General features: G+C 56.5%; 2 protein-coding genes and 1 long non-coding RNA gene across 4 annotated transcripts in view; all 3 read right to left on the reverse strand.

Annotated features, from left to right (window-relative positions):
* Positions 1-287: 287 nt before the first annotated feature.
* On the reverse strand, positions 288-1232 carry LOC150001048 (uncharacterized). Its single transcript, XR_016513345.1, has 2 exons — positions 677-1232; positions 288-629 (listed from the first exon to the last, which is right to left on the reverse strand). It is a non-coding gene; the product is annotated as an uncharacterized LOC150001048 (long non-coding RNA).
* A 4-nt stretch (positions 1233-1236) lies between these two features.
* Positions 1237-3873, reverse strand: BHLHA15 (basic helix-loop-helix family member a15). The gene is made up of 2 exons (XM_090288610.1): positions 3805-3873; positions 1237-3193 (listed from the first exon to the last, which is right to left on the reverse strand). Exon 2 carries the CDS (start codon positions 3138-3140, stop codon positions 2577-2579), a length of 564 nt encoding a protein of 187 aa, XP_090144736.1. The 5' UTR covers positions 3141-3193; positions 3805-3873; the 3' UTR covers positions 1237-2576.
* Positions 3874-7669: 3796 nt separating this feature from the next.
* Positions 7670-18499, reverse strand: part of LMTK2 (lemur tail kinase 2) — a 50116-nt gene continuing 39286 nt past the window's right edge. For both annotated transcript variants that reach the window (XM_090288614.1, XM_090288613.1), the window contains exons 10-14: positions 18304-18453; positions 14123-17111; positions 9529-9661; positions 9037-9279; positions 7670-8154 (exon numbers count right to left, since the gene is read on the reverse strand). In XM_090288614.1, the coding sequence (XP_090144740.1) occupies positions 8126-8154; positions 9037-9279; positions 9529-9661; positions 14123-17111; positions 18304-18453 (3544 nt within the window). In that variant the 3' untranslated portion in view covers positions 7670-8125. The remainder of the gene's footprint in view (positions 8155-9036; positions 9280-9528; positions 9662-14122; positions 17112-18303; positions 18454-18499) is intronic.

An 18499-nucleotide genomic window follows, 5' to 3' on the forward strand; every position in this document is an offset into this window, starting at 1 on the left:
CCCGTGCGGGCGGGCTGTCCCCGTGTTTACGTCCCCTCGTCAGCGTCTGCACGGGCCTTTGGGGTCTGTTCTCCAGCTCCCGCCTGCCCTTCCGCTGTGACTAGCTGGCCCCTGAGCACCAGCTGTTTCCTGCTCAGCATCACTGAACCATCTCGATTCCCGGATGCTTTAGTCAATAAAAACTTAAACCAGAGTGTAAATGATGAGCCTTTTTCTTCTTTCTTTTTGCTCTATTGCGATTAAAATGCACGGTTCCCTATGCTGGACTGCATGGGGCAGACGTAGTAATTGCCGTGAAATCTTTTATTTCCGTTTTGACAGCGTTGATTGCATGAGTACTTTGAAGGAGCCATTAGGAAAAATGCAAAGCAAATTTGGGTCATTTAAGAAACATTTTCACCACAATTACCAGCTGGGGCACCAGCTGGTCAGGCCCCGGGGTGTTTTCCCCGACAGAAAAGTCGCAGGTCTGGTTTCGCAGCTCCCGGATGGGCGCTCCACCTGGGGTGCTCGCTCAGAGGTCTGGTCTGCGGGCAGGTCCAAGGCTGCAGGTGGGGGCCGGGCAACCAGGGCTGGTGTGTGGAGGTCTCTGATGTTAGGACTCCTCGGAGGACAAGAGTCCAGCTGGGCTTAGGGTCCAAGACAAAGGTCAAGGGAGCAGGCGGCAGCAGCAGGCCTCACCTGCCTGTCACCAGACCGGTTCCCTCGCCACCCTCGTACTTCATACCCCGAAAGCGAGACTGAGACCTTTAGGGATCCTTGGTGATGCGGCCCCAGGGCGTGCAGATGGCCTCCAGCCTCCAGTGAAGGCCCGGCCATCCGGGCTGGGCTCACCCCCTGGGAAGCAGAGGAGGTGCGGGTGCACGGCTGGGACAGAGCGCGCGAGCCCAGGGCATGGCCTCCGGACAGAGCTCGGCTTTGGGCCAGTGTGTGGTTCACTCAGCAAGCTCAGGGGCACGCAGAGCCCTGCCCTGGCCGTGGCTCAGCCACAACAAGAGCCACCGCGTTTGCAGGCCTCACCTCTCTGTGTGCAGCCAGCAGACCCCCCCCCCCAGAAGGGGTCGCGTGGACCCCCTCTGTCCTGAGGGCAGAGCTGCCTGCACCTCGGCTCCCGTTGGTGGACTCCTGACCGTCACTCCCCTGACCTCCCAGAGCAGCCACGCCTGAGGGGCAGTCCAGGGGCACCTGGGCCCCACCCAACCCGGGCTGAAGGACAGGCTTCCCACGGCCGCCTTGGAAGGGCCGGGGAAGTTAGAAATCAAGAACGGCTGTTCCGAGAGGTGCCACCTGCTATCCTTGTTGCTGCCAGGGCTGACGCACAGCCCAGAAATGCATCGACGGCTGGGCCGGGACCACCCGGGATGGGACAGCAGGGCCACGCATCAGGGACAAGCCCTCGACTGTGACAGCCTTATTCCTGCCCTGTCCCCACCCACAGTGCCCCAGGAGGGCCTAGGGTACAGCTCGGCACGGGACCAGGCCCCCACATGCCCGGCCAACTGCACCTTCATAGCCGCAGTCACTGTGGTTCCTGTCTGAGGCTGCCAAGGGCCCTGTCCCCGCACTGGCTGTGGGCAGAGGGACAAGGGAGGGGAGGTGCCAGTAAGTTGGGAGCAAAGTCGCCAAGCCTGTCCAAGCCAGCGGGGCAGGAACACCACAGAAGGAAGCTTGGCCCAAGCCTGCGGGGACCTGCCAAGACGCCCGTGCTGCCTCTGGGGAGTGCACCGCGTGGGGGAGGGGCTCTGCCACCCCAGACTCCTCCCCAGAGAGCCCGCAGGGCCCTTAACCCCAACCAGGACCCAAGAACATCCTAAAGTCCTGTCGGACCACCAGTCAGTGACAATGACAGTGAGCAGCAAACCTGGGTGGGACCCGAGGGAGGCCTGCGGAGAAGCCATTCGCCTAAGGGCCCGGCTGAGAGTCCCAGCCACTCTCTCCCCATCCCGTCTCCAGCCCCGTCGGCGCCAGGCCACAAGCCCTGAGACTCGGCTCAGTGCCTCCACAGTCAGGAGCCCCCACACCGGAAAGGCAGGAAGATGTCCCAGCCCCTCCAGGACCTCTGAAGGCCCCTTGAGAAGTAATCTGAGGTCATCTGATTAGGGTTTCTGTCTGAAACGGGCCTAACTAGACACTTCAACCATCTTGGCTCAGCCCCACTCCGCGAGCGGCCGTGAGCTGTGCTCCGAGCCTCAGTGGAGCCCGGACGAGGAGGCTCTGACGCAGGCGGGAGGAGGTCCCTTTCTGGGCCTGGGCCTCAGGAGTGACTGGGGAGACTTACCAAGGAGACCTTTTCCTGGAATCTCCCCTGCCTCCGGGGGGAGTCAGGAGTGAAGAGAGTTGAGTTATAAAGGCCTGTCGACTCCTGCCTAGTTAACTGAAAAGCAGGTCCTGGGACCTACACGAAGGTTTGGGCCTCATGCCACCCAGGGCCATGGCTTCAACTAGGTCTTGTCCCCAGGGGGCCAGGACGTGTTCCAGAAAGGCAGCTGAGTTTAGGGAAAATGAAGCCGCTGGGGCCACGTCCATGTGGGGTGCCACCACCAGTCTGGGGCTCTTGGTGGGACCAGGGCCAGGCGCTAGGAGCCCTCCCGGAAGCTGTGGATCTGTGTGGAGTACTTCTGCAGGTGGCCCTCCGGCTGGGACTCGGTGGCACACAATGTTCCCCCGGCTGCCTGCTGCTGCTGGTAGTGCTGGTAGAGCTTAGGGCCCGGCCCGTCCAGGCCCGGGAGGCGACCGCTGGACATGGTCAGGATGGTGGTTGTCAGCGACTTGATGTAGTTTTTGGCCAGCGTGAGGGTCTCGATCTTGGAGAGCTTCTTGTCGGCGCGCACGTGCGGGATGACCTCGCGCAGCGCCTGGAAGGCGTTGTTCAGCGTGTGCATGCGCTGCCGCTCGCGCTCGTTGCTCTCCAGCCGCCGCTGGATGCTGCTCTCACGCCGCCCCGCAGCCCCTGACAGCCCCGGCCGCCGGCGCCCGCCCTCGGCCCTCGCTCCCTGCGCCCGCGCCGTCCTGCTCCGCAGACCCTTGGCCAGTTGGGCGCCGGAGCCTGGCTGGGGCCTGCTGGGGGTCTGGTCCCCTGGGGTGGCCTCTGCGTTCTGCGGAGGCACCCGGCGCCTGGCGGACCGCGTCTTGGTCTTCATGGCTCCAGACTGCTTGCCCCAGGGGGCGAAGGCTCTGAGCGGGGCCTTGGGAGCTGAAATCCAGAACAGGCCACCCTGTGGTCACTCGGCAGGCCCGCGGACCCTCAGGACAGCCACCACGGCAGCCTCCTCACTGCCCGATGGCAGCTGCCCGCTTGGTGCACAGTGAGCGGCCCCAGGGTCCTTCTCATTGGCCCGCCGCCCCACACCCATGCTCACGCCTCAGACCTTTCCCTGACCTGGTGGCCCCTTGCCCCCTGGTGAGGCGTCCCGAGCCCTGGACTCTTCTCCAGTCTCATGCTCCTCACTGCCACCCCACCCCACCCCCACCCCCCGGCCCGCCGCCAGGGCTTCCTGAGCTTAGGCGGCCTTTGACATTTGGCTCAGGCCACCCGGAGATGCAGCCCCATCCTAGCCCCCTGCCCCCTTGGCCCTGATGGACTGGCACCAATTCCGGCCACCACATTGACTGCTGCTCCGCTGGGTGTCACATGCAGGGACAACATTGGGGCCAGAACTGCTGTGGCCGGAGTCTGCGGCAGCCCCCACAGCTGCTAACCCGTGGATGGTCCCAGTCAGGGCTCCCACCCAGGTTTCTCTCCAGACCCCTGCGGGTCCTGACCCCCGCGGCTCCCCCCACCCCCGACCCCTGCCCCATCATTACCTGGGGACCCGCGGCCGCACTCGCCAGGGCTGCCCACGGGGGACAAGGACACGTCGCTTTAGCTGCCCCAGGCGGGGCCGCGGCCACATGTAAATGACCCGCGGGGCGGGGCCGGGGCGGGGCCGGTGCCCGCGGGGGAGGAGCGCACCTGCAGCCGCGGCCGCGCCCCCACCCCGGCTGCGGAGCAGAGGCTGCGGCTTGGGAGGCTGAGGCCGCCGCTCTGGGGACCCGCGGGCGCGCAGACGAAGCCCCGGGACTGAACCTGGCCGCTGCCCTTGACCCTGAGGTTCAGGCTCAGAACACGGAGGCAGGCGGGAGACTTAGCGGAAAAGCCGTTTTGTTAAAACGCTAGTTTCTTAAACGGACCGCTGTCCTGTCCCCGAACAGCCGTAGCCCTTGTTCGGGCAGACCGGGCAGCGCGCGGGGCTCGGGGACGCCCCCACCCCGCCCCGCCGGCGCCGCGCCAGGCCCCGCGGAGCGCCTGGGCGGCCGCCTGCGCGCAGGTCCCGGGTTCTCGGTCTCACGTGCTTCCCCTAATCGCTCCGCAGCCGCCCCGGGCCGGGTCCCTCGCCGCTTACGGGCGCTGCACAGGCGCTAAGAGCACCCGGCTCAGGTGCTCCTTGGGGCCCCGCGGCCGGTGGCACGCGAGCCTGGGCGCAGGGGCCGCGCACGGACCCACAGGCTTCTGGACCTCGCCGAGGCCACGGCCCCGCTCCCCGGGGCTCCGTCTGCCGCGGCAAAGGCGCCCCCGCCCCGGCCTTCGGTGCGAGGCACATGGAATAAGCTCAGCAACAGATTTTATAAATATATAACTATATTTATTTGGAATATTAAATAGTTTTTAAATTACAAGCAATTTGTTGAATCACACTATGCATCAATATACAGTAAAAATCTTACAATTTAAAAATGTACACAATCTGAACTGAAAGTCCATGGACTGTGATATCGCCGTGAATGGGATTCTTACGACCGCGTTGAAGGACAGCAGGGAACCCCGCAGGCGTGACTGCCCCCGGGTCGCCACCTGCGGCGAAATGAAGCAGCGGAAGCGCAGGGCCAGCCCAGGGCTGGGCAGACGTGAACCGAGACGCGTCCCAACCATCCAAATTAACAGGCTGTTGGTAACTCAATACTGTCAACCCGTCCTGAAGAATTGATTTATATACTAAAGAGAAGTTTCTTTTTTAACGCAAAGCTTGAGCCAACCCCATCCCAACCTGGGAATGCTGTTTCTGAGCTTTGGATCTGAAGCAACTCTGCCCAGCCATCCCTGTTTTAAGGCTCCTTCTCATACGGCGAGTATCTCGGAGCCCCTGTGACTGAGCCCCGTGCTCACGTATGGAGTTTTCAGGTGACCAGCTGAGTCAGGTAAGACCAGGAGCTGCCTCCCGCACACCTGGGCCCCCGGGACAAGCACACAGCAAGCCCTCACCCCACAAACACCCTGTGGGGAATAATACTAAAAGGAAGTTTTTATAGACATTTTATGGCAACAAGACACACGTCTTCTCATAAATAAACCCATTTCTGTAGGAACGATTGCCTGTACATTTAAAAACAGAATGCATGTGTTTTCGGTTCAGCTTTGCTGATCTTCTTCACCCTTGATGGACGGCTTCTTCCCCAGACCACAGTCCAAGTTTCAGAAGGATTTGGGGAGCATTTTCTACATTTCTCTTCCTGACTTGCAGTAGTCATTTGATAACACAAATTAACAGCTAGCTGGGAAGGAAATGAAGGTTAGATTATTTTTATTACAGGATTTAAAATACGTAAGGTCCCCCAAAGTAGGACTAGTTAAAACCTGGTAAGAGATTCCGAGGGAGACCAGGGAACGTCACTGTGAGCCGGGGATGTCAAACGTCCCCCACTTTACCTAGAGAACCCACTGGTTTATTTCACTGCATAACTTCCTAGAGGAAGTGCTGCCTGAAAGTCCATTCCTGGAAACCAACTGAGTAAAAACTGCATCAAACAACAAAGCACATGCTGGCATTTCAAAAATGGCTGAAAATTTAAATGTACATGATTTATTTCCTGTGTATTGCTTGAGACTTCAAAAGGACATGTTCACTTACATGTTGATTATAAATATAAGTTCTTCCCCACCATGCAACCCCACAGTAAGAGCTACTACTCCAACCCACCCCCCAACTCAATGTATAAAATGCTCTTGGGGGGCAATTAATTATGAGAGTGATACAGACTTAAAAATTAATTAAAATAGGAATTATGTTGTTAAAATCTCCTTAATCGTAGTGAAAAAATGGACAACCCCAAGATACCAAATACAGCCTGTGCCCACTGTAGTAAGAAGACTATATATTCTATGGATCTGCTTGATTTTAGTCATTAAATCTGAACCCCTTAAACCTATACTTAAAAAAAAAAAAAACTAATATCACCTCATTTCCTCTCTATACCCAGCTGGTAGTTAGATGTAAAAATTCAGAAGCTCAGGAAGTGTCCATAGTAAGAAATTCAGTGTTTGGCAATTTTGGCAAAATCACCTTCTAACGAATGCCCTGTTAACTTTTCAAAGTGCCTGTCACAGGGTCCAGCTCCCAGCAGTGCGCCCCGCTTGGTGATCCCCGCTCACAGCAAGTGCGGGGCAAAGGGGACTCTCTTTCCTTCAGAATTCTCTTGCTCTGGAAAGTTATTGCTAGTATAAAAGGTCAGTGGAGTGAACCAGCCGTGATGATAAAGGCCAAGCCTCACCCTGGAAACCCCAGCGAGTACTCAGACTTCCATCTCGCCCCCGGACCCAGCTCCCATGACCGACACCACAGAGCGTGCCAGCCCGGAGAAGCAGCCCAGGGCTCGCTGGGGTCGGGGCAGCAGCACCAGAGGACACCCAGGGGGGAGGGCCCGCCCACGGGGCTGCAGGTCTGCTTCTCCACGCACGCACGCCACTCTAGCCCCTGGAGCCTCCCGCTTGCCAAAGCAGAATTCAAGGACTGCAGAGAGAGGTCACCAACACCGTGAGGCTGCGCTGGACACACTCAGTCCCTTTCCAACAAGGGGACAACCTGGTGCTTAATGTAGGGGGAGGGTCAGCGCAGGTGCATGTGGCCGTGCAGGGCTGCCCCGGTGCCGACCAGGAGGACGTGCGGGCAGCGGCCCCCCCTCGCACTGCAGGACGTGGTGTGAGCCCCCGGCCGCAGACCCCAGCGGCTTCTGAGAGGAAAACCCAGCGCTGGGGTTGTTCAGGGCTCAAGCCCCCAGGCTGGGCTTTCACAGACGGAATCGAACGGCCCTGTGCAGCCCGAGCCCCTGTGCCGCAGGAGGGCCGAGGGTGACGGGAAGCTCAGCAGTCTGCGCGTCTGAAACACAAGCAGAAGACGGGACAGCAGCCGACTGGGACAGGAAGTGCCTCAGGACCACACTCCACTCCTGGGGTGGGCAGGGGCCTGCACAGTCCAACCGGCACTGAGTTCAGGGGCGTATAACCTGTCGCTTTTTACCAAAAGGGCTTAAAAAATTGGGGAGTGGGGTGGGAGAATCGCATGGAGAGGCTGCAAGGCCCTCGGCTCCTCCGAGAGCCTCACCTGCTACATGGAAACCACCTCACAGAGAAGACAATGGGGATCTCAGTCTGTCCACAAAAGGCCGGTCTTGTGGGACTCATCAAAAATATTCCCTATAAGGGCATGAAACACTAACACTCGGAATCATTTACCATTTACGAAAGGGCACCATATGTACAATTCCAGCAATTCTAAGGACTGCACACGCTCAAAATGTTTTTTACAAGTACCATGCAAACAAACTATAAAACAGAAGAAGAATCAAACTAGTGGGTAGCACCAGCTTGACCTGCCTTATTTTCCTTGAATAATTTAAGATTCTGTACAATATCAGGGACTCTTAGAACATTTATCCACAGTGCAATTACAGAAAGCAGTTAGTGATTCCTTTAAAAATAATAAATACAGCTCACTGGTGCCAAGTTCCACCTCGTGTCCTCGGGGCCCTGTGTGCAGGTGGGACGCACACGTGTGGACGCAGAGGACACCCACGTGGAAACCAGGAACACCCTGGAGCCCCCAGGTCCCCGCGCACCCGAGCAGGGCCAGCCCTCCCCAAGGACGCCCAGAGCCCGAGTGTCTTCAGCGGGAGAGAGCGGCCGCCAGGGCAGCAAACCACGCTGGACGGGGCCACGTCCCCTGAGACGGGCTTCCTGCGTGGGCACCGGGCAGGGCCCAGTGCCGGCTTCCTCTCCGCCTCCTCAGCCTCTCTCCCCATCCCGCCGGCAGGTGTCCGTGGAAGCGCCGCCTGGCGGGCAGCAGCCCGGGGTCCGGGGGCACCAGCCCCCTGTCTACTCCTTCTCTCCGTCTTCGCTGCTTCCTATTCAGGAGAGAGCAAGCAAAGCTGGGTTAAAAATGGTTGTCACGGATAAAAACAGCCTAGACGCGTCTGACCTGTGCTCAGAAAAAGGAACCGAAGCCGCAAGTGCGGACACCCACCCCTGCCGAGCCCCGTGTGTTCCTCCCGGGGCAGCAGCTCTTGCCAGGCTGGCAAACACAACTGCTTGGCTCCCACGCTGGGTCAATGTCATGACTTGGGGCAGACCCAGGGCACAGGAGAGAACCAGCTCCGGGCGGCACACAGCTGCCCCTCGGACAGTGCGGGAGGCACTATCTAATCAGCGCAATTAAGCAAAAGCCCAAACACAAACACAGCTCTTTATATTTCCTAGTTCTTATTTGATCTGCAAACTTCAAATAAAAAAAATGTACCTATTAACATTTATCTTCCAATCTAATTATGGGGGAAAAAGGAGTCCATATGTTCAGATAATACAACTTCAAATGCGCCCTGCTCGTGATTTCCACCCAGGTCTTCTGCTATCACATGAAGACCAAGACTTAATGGCAAAATCAACAGTCCTGGAAAAACCAGGGCACATTTGGGCTCAATCCCAAAGCCAAGAGCATAAGCTCTGGGAGGGACTGCTTCTCTGGGGGAGAAGGAGCTGGCAGTGGGGGCGGGGCAGGAGCAGCAAAAGCAGAAGAAGAGGAAGAAAAGGCGGCCCCTCACATAGGTGGGGGGGGGGGGCGCAGGCTGCAGGAAGCCTGTGGATAGGGGGGCCCAGGAGGGTGGGGCGTGGCACACCATCAAGACGGTAAGAGCTTCACAAAGCATTTCCAATGCCCTGCGCAGCCAGGAAAGCATCAGACTGACGTGCACTTGTGTTCAGTGGGATGGGTGCCCCAGGCTGCCCCTCACCTCCGGGCTCGATGTCCGAGTCGGTCAGGTGCGTGAGGGAAAAGCTGGCGATGCTGGCGGGGGAGATGGAGAACCGGGAGTAGGGCACCGCGTGCGGCCAGCTCTGCTCCGTGCTCCGCGGCGGCGGCGGCGGCGGCGAGAAGTACTTGGACGTCTGCAGAGAAGGCTTGGAACTAAGGTTACTCGTTGTCTTTGCCATGAAAGGGTCTGGGGAGAAGTCGTCGTCCCATTCGAAGCCTCCGCCTGCAAGTACAAAACGAGACATCACTCTCCGCCGATCGGCTCAGGACGGAGGGCAGGGAGCAAACTCTCAGCTGCACCCTGCAGGCCGGCACACCCCCCTCGGGCCCAGCCGGAAGCAGGGCACCCCCTGTGTGTCAGGGGCCCGTTTAAAGCAATATTTGACGTTAGCCTCAGAGAGTTTACGTGAGTCACAATGCACTCTCTTTAGTGTCTTCAAAACCCGTCTCTAGTGTCTGTGAACTGAAATACCTTCGTCATCCGTCGAACTCTCGGAATTTATGCACCTGCTCAGGTAGGAGGGACCTGACAGCGGTGCTGGGCTGCTCCGCTCGGGGCCATGCGCTTCCGCTCCACAGTGTCCCAGCTCTTTGGTTGGGGTCTCCTGAAAAGCCAAGCAAAAGGCCCGTGAGCAAACACCGGCTCCCGGGAGCCACCGGCCATGCACGGACCGCAGGCGGGCTCCGGGGCAGGAACGCAGCCCCGTCTCTCTCACTGAGCGCAGCTCTGACGCCCGGGCAGAGCGCACGCAGCTGCTCCCTGGAGCCTGAGGAGTAAGGAGCAGCAAGCAGGCCAGCAGGGGGAGAAGGCCGGAATGAGACACCAAACCAGCCGGGAACCTGACCCCGCCACCGCCGCTCCTGGCCGGGACTCCTGAACCCGTCCCTGTGCGCATGCCACCCGCTGGCCAGGCTGGGCCCGGGGGCAGCGGTGCCCCGACTGCTCGGGCCTCAGAGCCTCACGGTGTGTTCCGGGCCAGGTGTGCCGCCACGCGGGAGGCGAGCGGGGAGCTCAGAGGCAACGCCATGGGGTTACTTTTCTGAGCTCCTCACTCTCCGCAGCGTCCCTGGGGCTTTCAGAGGCTTGGGCACTCCCTTGCTGTTCCTCAGGCCAGGAAGCCAGGCCCGTGTCACCCCACTGCGCAGGAGCGCAGAGGGAAAAGCACCAGGGGCTTCCAGAACCAGCCCCAAGAGTCCGGCAGCTGTCCGCCCGCCCCGGTGCCTGCTTTGCGCTTCCGGCGGCGCTGAATTCACAGAGCACAGCAAAAACTTTGAAAGGGGAACCCCGGCCCACACAAAGCTTGGAAATTAGTATATTTATAAACAATCTACGGATCAAAGAGGAAGCCTTGAGGAAAATCAGAAAATACTTTGAAGTGAAAGAAAATACAACACTAAAATTAGTGGGATGCAGCAGAAGGAGAACACAGAGGGAAATTTATAACATTAACTGCTAATATTAGAAAGAAGAAAGGTCTTAAATCCTAAGCATCCTCCTTAAGAGTCCAGGAAAAGAAGAGCAAAATAAATCTAAAACAAGTGGAAGCAAAGAAACGATAAAGATAAAGCAGAAATCAATAAAATTAAAAACAAAATTATAAATAAAAAACACTCCATGAAACCAAAAGCAGTTCTTCAAAAAGATCAATAAATCCCCACAATCCCTTTAGAAACAGGAGGCAATAGTTCCCGACATATTTTATGAGACCAGCGTGAGCAAGATCCCAAAACCAAGGACAATGCCCCGAACAGCAACAACAAAAACCCCAACAGCCAAACAAGCAAGCAACCCCCCCAAACGACAGACCAGCACGCCTCCCGGACACAAAGCCCCCCAGCCCAGCAGCACACGACACGGGTACGGCTTCACGACCACACGGAAGGCAAAGCTAACTCACGCCCGGACCATCGGCGTGACCCACCACGTTAGCACAGTAACAGGACGACTGCCTGGTGCATAAAATTCATTTGACAAAACTCAGTTTGGGATAAAAACTCCCCCAAATTAAGACGAGAAGAGAACCTTCCTGACTTGATAAACAGCATCTGCAAAAACCCTGTGTCACCACCACCGGTCAAAGACTGACCGCGGTCCCCAGCCCAGGCCCAAGGCCGGGACGTGCACTCCCGCCCCCCCCTTGAACAGCCCCGGCCAGCGCAGCGCGTGGGAACAAGGAAGGCCGGGCATGGGCCGCGCAGGAGGACGCACGCCTGCCCCTGGCGGGCAGCATGGCGGCCGTGGAGAGAGCCGGTGAGGTGTCTGAGAAATAAAAAACACAACGAAAACCTCTTCGGACTAACACGCAAGCAAGCAGCACACAAGGTCAGCACACAGAAACCAACCACGTTTCTATATCCTGGCCAGACACAAATGAAAACCAAAATTTAAAAACCACCTTTTACAACAGCTCCTCCGAAAACGGCCGGTTTAGTTACAGACCTGCCCGCGGCGCAGAGGCCTGTGCGCTGAGAACCACAGACGCAGACGTGCTGCGGCCCCTGGGCGGGCCTTTCGGGTCTATGCAATTCCCATCAAAAGCGCAGTAGGTTTATTTTTTAAGATACAGACAAGCTGATTTTAAAATTTATATGGAAAATTAAAAGAACTACAAAAGCCAAAACAATTTTATAAAGGAACAGAAATGATAGGGGAATCACCTCCTGATTTTAATCAAGCCTTGGTCACAAGCGTGAGGTGCTGGCAGAGGTAAGCACACAGGTCAGCGGAACGGAACAAGAAGTGCGGTGACACCCATACAGACACGGCCACTTCGTTTCTGACGAAGGCCCCAGGCTGCTCACGGATGGGGGGGGCGGGGTCTTCTCAGCAGGCGGCCCTGGAGCAGCTGGACACCCAAACGTAAAACAAGGAACCCCAACCTAAGCCTTATACTAAAATTAACTCAAAGTGTATAATAGATCTAGGCAAAACTCATAAAACTATAAAACTCTTAGAAAAAGATTTGGGCCCTGGCTGCTGTGGCTCAGTGGGCTGAGCACCGGCCTGAGAACCAAAGGGTCGCCGGTTCGGTTCCCAGTCAGGGCACAGGCCTGGGCTGTGGGCCAGGTCCCCAGCTGGGGGCGTGTGAGAGGCAACCACACATGGATGCTTCTCTTCTTTTCTTTCTCCCTCCTTTACCCTGTCTCTAAAAATAAATGAATAAAATCTTTAAAAAAAAACAACTTTGGGGCACGGGGCTTGGGGACGACGGCCTGGCCATACAGAAGTGCACTCCATGGAAGGAAGAAATGGATAAATGGGAATCCATCGAGATTTAAAACTTCTGCTCGGTGAGAGACAACCTACAGACTGGGAGAAATATTACCAAACCTCATCTCTGACAAAGGACTCATATCTAGAATTTATTTTAAAAAACTCTCAAAGCTCAAAACTCAAAACACAGAGAACCCAGTTAGAAAACAGGCGTGAGCTGGATGATGTCACCGACTAGCAAACGCGCGCACACACGGGCACACGGTCGGCCCAGGAGGACCCGCAGCACCACTGCTCGGCCTGCAGGGGATGCGACTGGGGGTCCCAGCGGAGCCACGGCCCCACACCTGTAGGGAGAGCTGAAATAAAGACCCGGGGCGACGCCCAGCGCCGGCAGAGGCGAGGAGCCGCCGACTGTCTCCTGCGCTGCAGACTGGGTGCCCGGGCACAGCCCCGTGGAGGTGATTTTCCCTACGGACACTGAACACACACTGACGGCACAGCCCAGCAACCACACCCCTGGGTGCTTATCCCCCAGCACGTGTGTTCAGGGAGCCCTCTTGGTTAACAGCCGCACAGTGGAACACCCACACTGTCGGCCCACGCAACTGGGACGGGGCTCAAAGGAAACACAGACAGACAGGGAAGGGCCGGCTTCCAAAGGCCACGTGCTGGGTGAGTCCCCTCGGTCCCTGTTCTTGAAAAGACAAAACGAGCCTGAAGAGCAGAGGCACCAAGCTGGACAAGGGGCAGTGACAGTCTGGGTTCCAAGGACCAACACCAAGAGACGGGGGTGGCTTTAAAGAGACAAGGGCCAAGGGCTCCCGCACCTCCCGGAACACAGGGACCCCACCCCGACGCGCCTGTGACTGAGCTTTACTTACTATCCAGCGGATTCAAGAAGCAAATCAAGCACTGCAGAGACTAGTCAACAGCGAATACTTGTTAAAGAGTCTCTGAATTATTGGCCGGTTCATTTTAAAAGGCGGCGAGGCCTGCGCCCACCTAGTGGGGCACGGCAGGCCTCCGCTGCACTGCGGGGGTGGGGGTGGGGGTGGGGGGAAGGGCCGCGGACCCTGTTGCCGCCCCGCAGCGCTGCGGCTCGCTGGCGTCTCCGGGGCTGCGCAGGAGCCAGGCCACCCAGCTCGCACCCCCATGGTGGGTATTTCCGCCTGTTGTCAGATTATAAAAATCCGGCCCGTGAAGGGTGACTGACTCCAGCAGTACTCCTCTGGGAGACACAGGGAGAGCCCACAGAAGTCTTTCCTTAACTTAACGGGGGTTCCCTGGGCAAACTACATTTCTGCGTATTCTTGGAATTGCAATGGCAACCAAGTGCAAATTTCTTTTTATTTTTTTTGAGTGCAGTATTCCCTCACCACGGGTATTACGTTCTAGACCCCCCACGACAGGTGAAAATCCACGAAGTAGGAACCTTACATTTACTTTAGTATTTATATATATTTAAGGCTTTACAAACCCTTCCCACACACTTATAAACCGTTCCCGCTCCCTCATTAACCTTTCCCGCTCCCTCATGAACCTTTTCCACGCTTTTATAAACACTTATATTCTTAAACATGTTCTGCAGTCTGAAACCTACGTAACTTTAACAACATACGTACACAGTACTGCAAAATCCCGTGATAGAGCAAAAAATCCACGTTAATTAAATATATTTTTAAAAATCCCGCAATACAGGGAGGCCGCGATAAGTGAACGGCGATATGGAGACGGACCACTGTAACCATAACGCAACCTGTGGCCACAGAAGGAGAACCAGGAAAACAGAGCGCACCCCACTTCCTACCACACTGGAATTCTCTAACATGACAATTTGGAGGTCACATACCTGGTCAAACAGATAGACTGTGACATCATCAAAAAACGTCACCGCCTTCTTCTCTTTTTTCCAGTCACCTGGGAGCTGGTCGGTGGCCTCGGCGGCCAGGGGCTTCAACAGGCTCCGCAGGTGCCTCCCGTCCTCGTTGCTGAGGATCACGGGCACCGGGTGCTCGGTCTCGTCCTCCGACTCGGAGCTCAGGCTGTGCAGGTGGAACGCCCGCAGGTCCTCGTCCGAGTCGTCACTGTTCTCGTCCTCCTCGTCCGCGTCGATCCCATCCTCGGAGAGGTCAAGCATCCCCGACACGCCGAGCTTCCCCAGGTACTTGCCCTCGATGTCTGGCTCCTTCAGCTTGGGGCCCTCCGCGTGGCCGGGTGAGGACTTGTCCCCCGTCGGGTCCGGCGGGCTGCCGGAGCGCAGGGTGGAGCTGGCCAGCGCAAGGAGCTCGTTGGTGTTCGTCCCGGTGGACACGATCGTGCAGGGGCGCCCCCCCTGTGCCTCCAGGTCCTCGCCGCTGCTCAGCTCCGAGTTCGGCAAGCTCGAGGGGCTGCCAGCCGCGGCTTCGGGAGCACACGGCTCCTGGGAAGCGCCTGACGGGGCGGGTTCTGACATCTGTCCTGGTTCCAGGAGGCTGGAATTTTGCAAGGCAGACCGACAACTCTGGTCTGGCTGGCTGTTTTGGGTTTCCAGGCAACTGTCCCTGGTGCCAGGACTTTGCTCTGGGATGACAGGCTCAGGCAGGGGCTGATCTGCCACCAACACCATGGCTGACACTGAGGTTCCGGGGACGCCCTCCAACTTCTTATCAGGTTCAGAGTCATTATCTGAGAAGTAAGCCGAGTCTCGGTACGAGCCCTGACAGCCGGCTGCAAAAGTCTGGGCGGTCACTTCGGTACCTGTGTGGCCATCGGGTGCATCTGAGATGACAATGACAGGGTTGGGAGGCACCTCGCCATGACCGCCATCACCTGCTGGGGCCACATCCGAGGCTGAGGCACCGTCGGGAGCAGGGTGCAGAGTCCATTCAGGAGACTCCAAGTTCTCCGTCTCATACCCGCTGTCGGCAGGCTTGTCAGGGGGCAGGAGTTTCTGAGAAGTGTGGGAGCCTAGAGAGGCCAACAGAGCCTCGTGGACGTCCACGGAATCCAGAGAGTCTGGGGTCTCCGTCAACTGTTCTGACGCTGGAATGGGGACGGACAAGCTGTCTTCTAAAAGGCTGTCCTGACTGGTAGAGTCCGAGGAGAGGGCGGACCCCAAGCGCCCCTCTTTTGTAGCATCCTTACAGTCCAGCAGATTCAAAGTGTCCGCAGCGTCCGGGTTTTTCTCTAGCAGACTATTACTACGGTGGGCTTCTGGAAGCGGCTGATTTTGCAGGTTCTGCCTCAGCTCTGGAAGACCACTCCCTAGACTCACTTTACTGGCAAAAACATCATCAACAAGAACGGAGTCACTCTGGGCTCGTCTTGAGACCTCCCCACTTTGGTGAGTTGGGTCCTGGGACCCGTGGCCACCGCCGGGTGTTTTGGCGTCCGCAGAGGGAACTTCAGCTGAGACAGCCGCAGACTCTAAATCTGTTTCTTGGCAGAGACAGTCCTCGTGGATGCTGACACCTAACGGCCCGGGCGCAGCGTCCCCCTGCTTCAGGGACACACCTGGAGGCGCGTGACAAGGTGCTCCTTCTTTGCCGACGGAGGGAGGAGGCACCTGCGCTCCCGGGGAAGACAGCAGCGAGGCGCTCGAACTGTGGTCCTGGGGCACAACGCCGGTATCGTGGCCCTTCGTGCCTACGTTTTCCTGCGACAAAGAAAAGCCTGGTTTGGTTTCAGCAAACTTCAGTTCAGTATCCAAAGTGTTTCTACATGGAGTTTCTAATATGGTTTCAGTAAAGCCAGCATTTTTAAGTTCTGTTTGAAGGTCATTTATATGTTCTTTGCCAGACAATGAGTCTTTTAATAAGTTTTTCTCTTGAAGAAATAAAAAGTTTTCTGACAATTCTTGCACATTCAGCAGATCAAAATTATCTTGGTACAGAAGGTTTTCTGATAAGCAAAGAGGCTCACAGTCAAAAAGTTTACGGGGCTTTTCTTTCCCAGAGTTGCCTGTTACGACTGAGTCTCTGGGTTCATCCAAACTTGAACTTAAAGTGGTTGGCTTAAAGTCAGCTTGAACTCCATTTAGTTCCATTAAATCAAATATTTTCTGGTGACTGGGCAGGTCCTCCGATTTGTCAAGATCATTAAATATATTGTTGAAAGGGCTCTCGGGACCCCTGGAAGCACACATGTCCTCAGGGATGCTGGTGTCTTTGGGGTCTGTGCTGCTTCGGAAGAATTCCTCATCTGTACTGGACTCCTCCAGTTCAAGACTCCTGAGTGTCAGAAACCGGGGCACCTCGTCACTTGTTCTTTCTGGATTCTCTATTTCAGTTGTAAGCAGTGCAGGTGGGTAATCGAGCTCCAAGTTGCTACCACTTTTTTCTTCTAATTGGATATAATAGTCACTTCCAACAGAAAGGTTGTGGGCATCGAACACGGGAACCACTCCGGGGGCTCTGGCGGGGACATCCTGGCCGCTGGCGTCCTGCTTCCCGGGCCCAGGGTCTGAGAGAGAGCGCTCAAACACTTCGACGGGAAAGAAGATGCTCGTGTAAGACAGGGCTTCATCCGGGGGGGCCCGGCCGCCCTCACCGAAGCGGTCCTGCTTAGCGGCCTCCCAGACATACTCGAAGCTCAGGCCCTGGCTGGTCTCAGTCACGGTGAGGACCTCCTCCATTTCACGACCAAGCCGGTCCCTAGTAAAATGGTCGAGGATTGGGAACGCAGCGTTGCTGGCAGTGTCTCTGCTGTTTGTGTCTGGTTTAAGAGCGTTCCACTGCTGTTCGAAGTCAGCTTCCGAGTCCCTCTGGCTCTGCATGCGCAGGTAGGTGAGCAGTCTATGCACATCCTCAGCCGCTGGTCTCTTGTCTGGTGACAGCCAGCAGAACTGTAAAACTTCATACCTAAGGGACACACGAGAGGTAGTTAATGGGCTGATAGCAAATCGTTTTTAAAATAAGAGAAGGCTTCACAAGAACACCTAAGCCACCTTGGCACCCTAGAAGTTTCTGCGCTTCAATCACTGCTGACCACAGGAAGGCGTCCAGTCCGCAGTGAGGCCGCCGTGAAGGGGAGATGAAGGCACGGCACACCCAGACCACTGGTTTTTGTGTTCTCGGGCCACTGCACAGGGTCCCTGCAAGTCCTTTGCTTGCCATTTGTTCCTCTGGTGTTTAACCAGCGGCTTAGGCACTGAATTTGGAAAAGAACAGGTTTAATGTGCTCTCCTCTTAAAACAGCTGCCACAGGCATGCTGTGTGGAGGGATGTGCTTCCCTCGTGTCTGCAGACTTCGGTGGGAATTCACAGGGACAGATGCCGCTGTGACTAACCTCTAACGGCCCCCCAACAAACAGCAGCACTACGCCCTCTTGGAGTGTGGAGAGGGAGAGAATGGAGCCCAAAGAAGGTAGCGGGCAGGAGCCGGGCCTTCCAAGGGCGGCTGAGCACGGCCGCCAAGCGTAGCCACACGGAGCCCGGAGACGAGGACAGCCTCCACGTGTGCACTTCGCAGCGTGTACGTCAGGTTACCCTGGAGCAGCACCCCCACGGCCTGGGAAGCTGAGTGCTGCCCACGAGCAGGGCACCACGCCTCAAGGGCACCGCCAGGCAGGCAGGCAGGGGCGCAGACAGAGGCCGAAAGAGAGGTGAACCCCATCCTAATGGGAACTGGAGTAAGAACTGATCCAAAGACTCATAAGTAGGTCTTTTTCCAAATGTGAACATCCATTACGCAAATTTGTCTCAACTGCCACTTTAAATATTATCATTTTTATGCTTTTCTCACATTAGGTATCACTTATATAAGTAGCTTCATTTGAAAACAATTCCCTTACTATTGACTTTTTTAATTAGTTCAGAATTCACATTTTTTAATTGCACATAATACATAAATTCCTGCTTGCTACACATTTTTCAAAAGTAAGGTTAACTTGTAAAACTAGATGTTAATTCTAAAAAAAGTCATGAATAATATACAAATGATTGGTTCTTCTAACAGGTATTGTGTAAAAGCAGGGATGATCTAACTTAAAACCCATGGACGCGGGACTTCCCCGTCCTCCGAAGAGACCGGGGCAGAGCAGGGGTCACCGACCATCGATCAGCGTGCGGCTGCTCCAGCCGGGGCTTCGGGAGCCTCGCGTCCCTCTCTCGAATGACCAGGCTGAGGACCTCTGAGTTGGAGAGGTTGGAATACGGCTGGGCAGCATTGTCAAAAAGCTCCCAAAGCGTCACACCCAGGGACCTGTGGAAAAGAGAAAGCGGTTCGTTCTCTCTCCCTTTGGATGTTG

Source organism: Furipterus horrens, unplaced genomic scaffold (assembly GCF_987537825.1).
Source record: "Furipterus horrens unplaced genomic scaffold, mFurHor1.1.pri manual_scaffold_10, whole genome shotgun sequence".
Classification (NCBI taxonomy): Eukaryota; Metazoa; Chordata; class Mammalia; order Chiroptera; family Furipteridae; genus Furipterus; species Furipterus horrens.

Bases quoted from the DNA above. Each gene is read 5' to 3' on its own strand.
- BHLHA15 (XM_090288610.1), bottom strand. From the start codon at position 3,140: ATGAAGACCAAGACGCGGTCCGCCAGGCGCCGGGTGCCTCCGCAGAAC.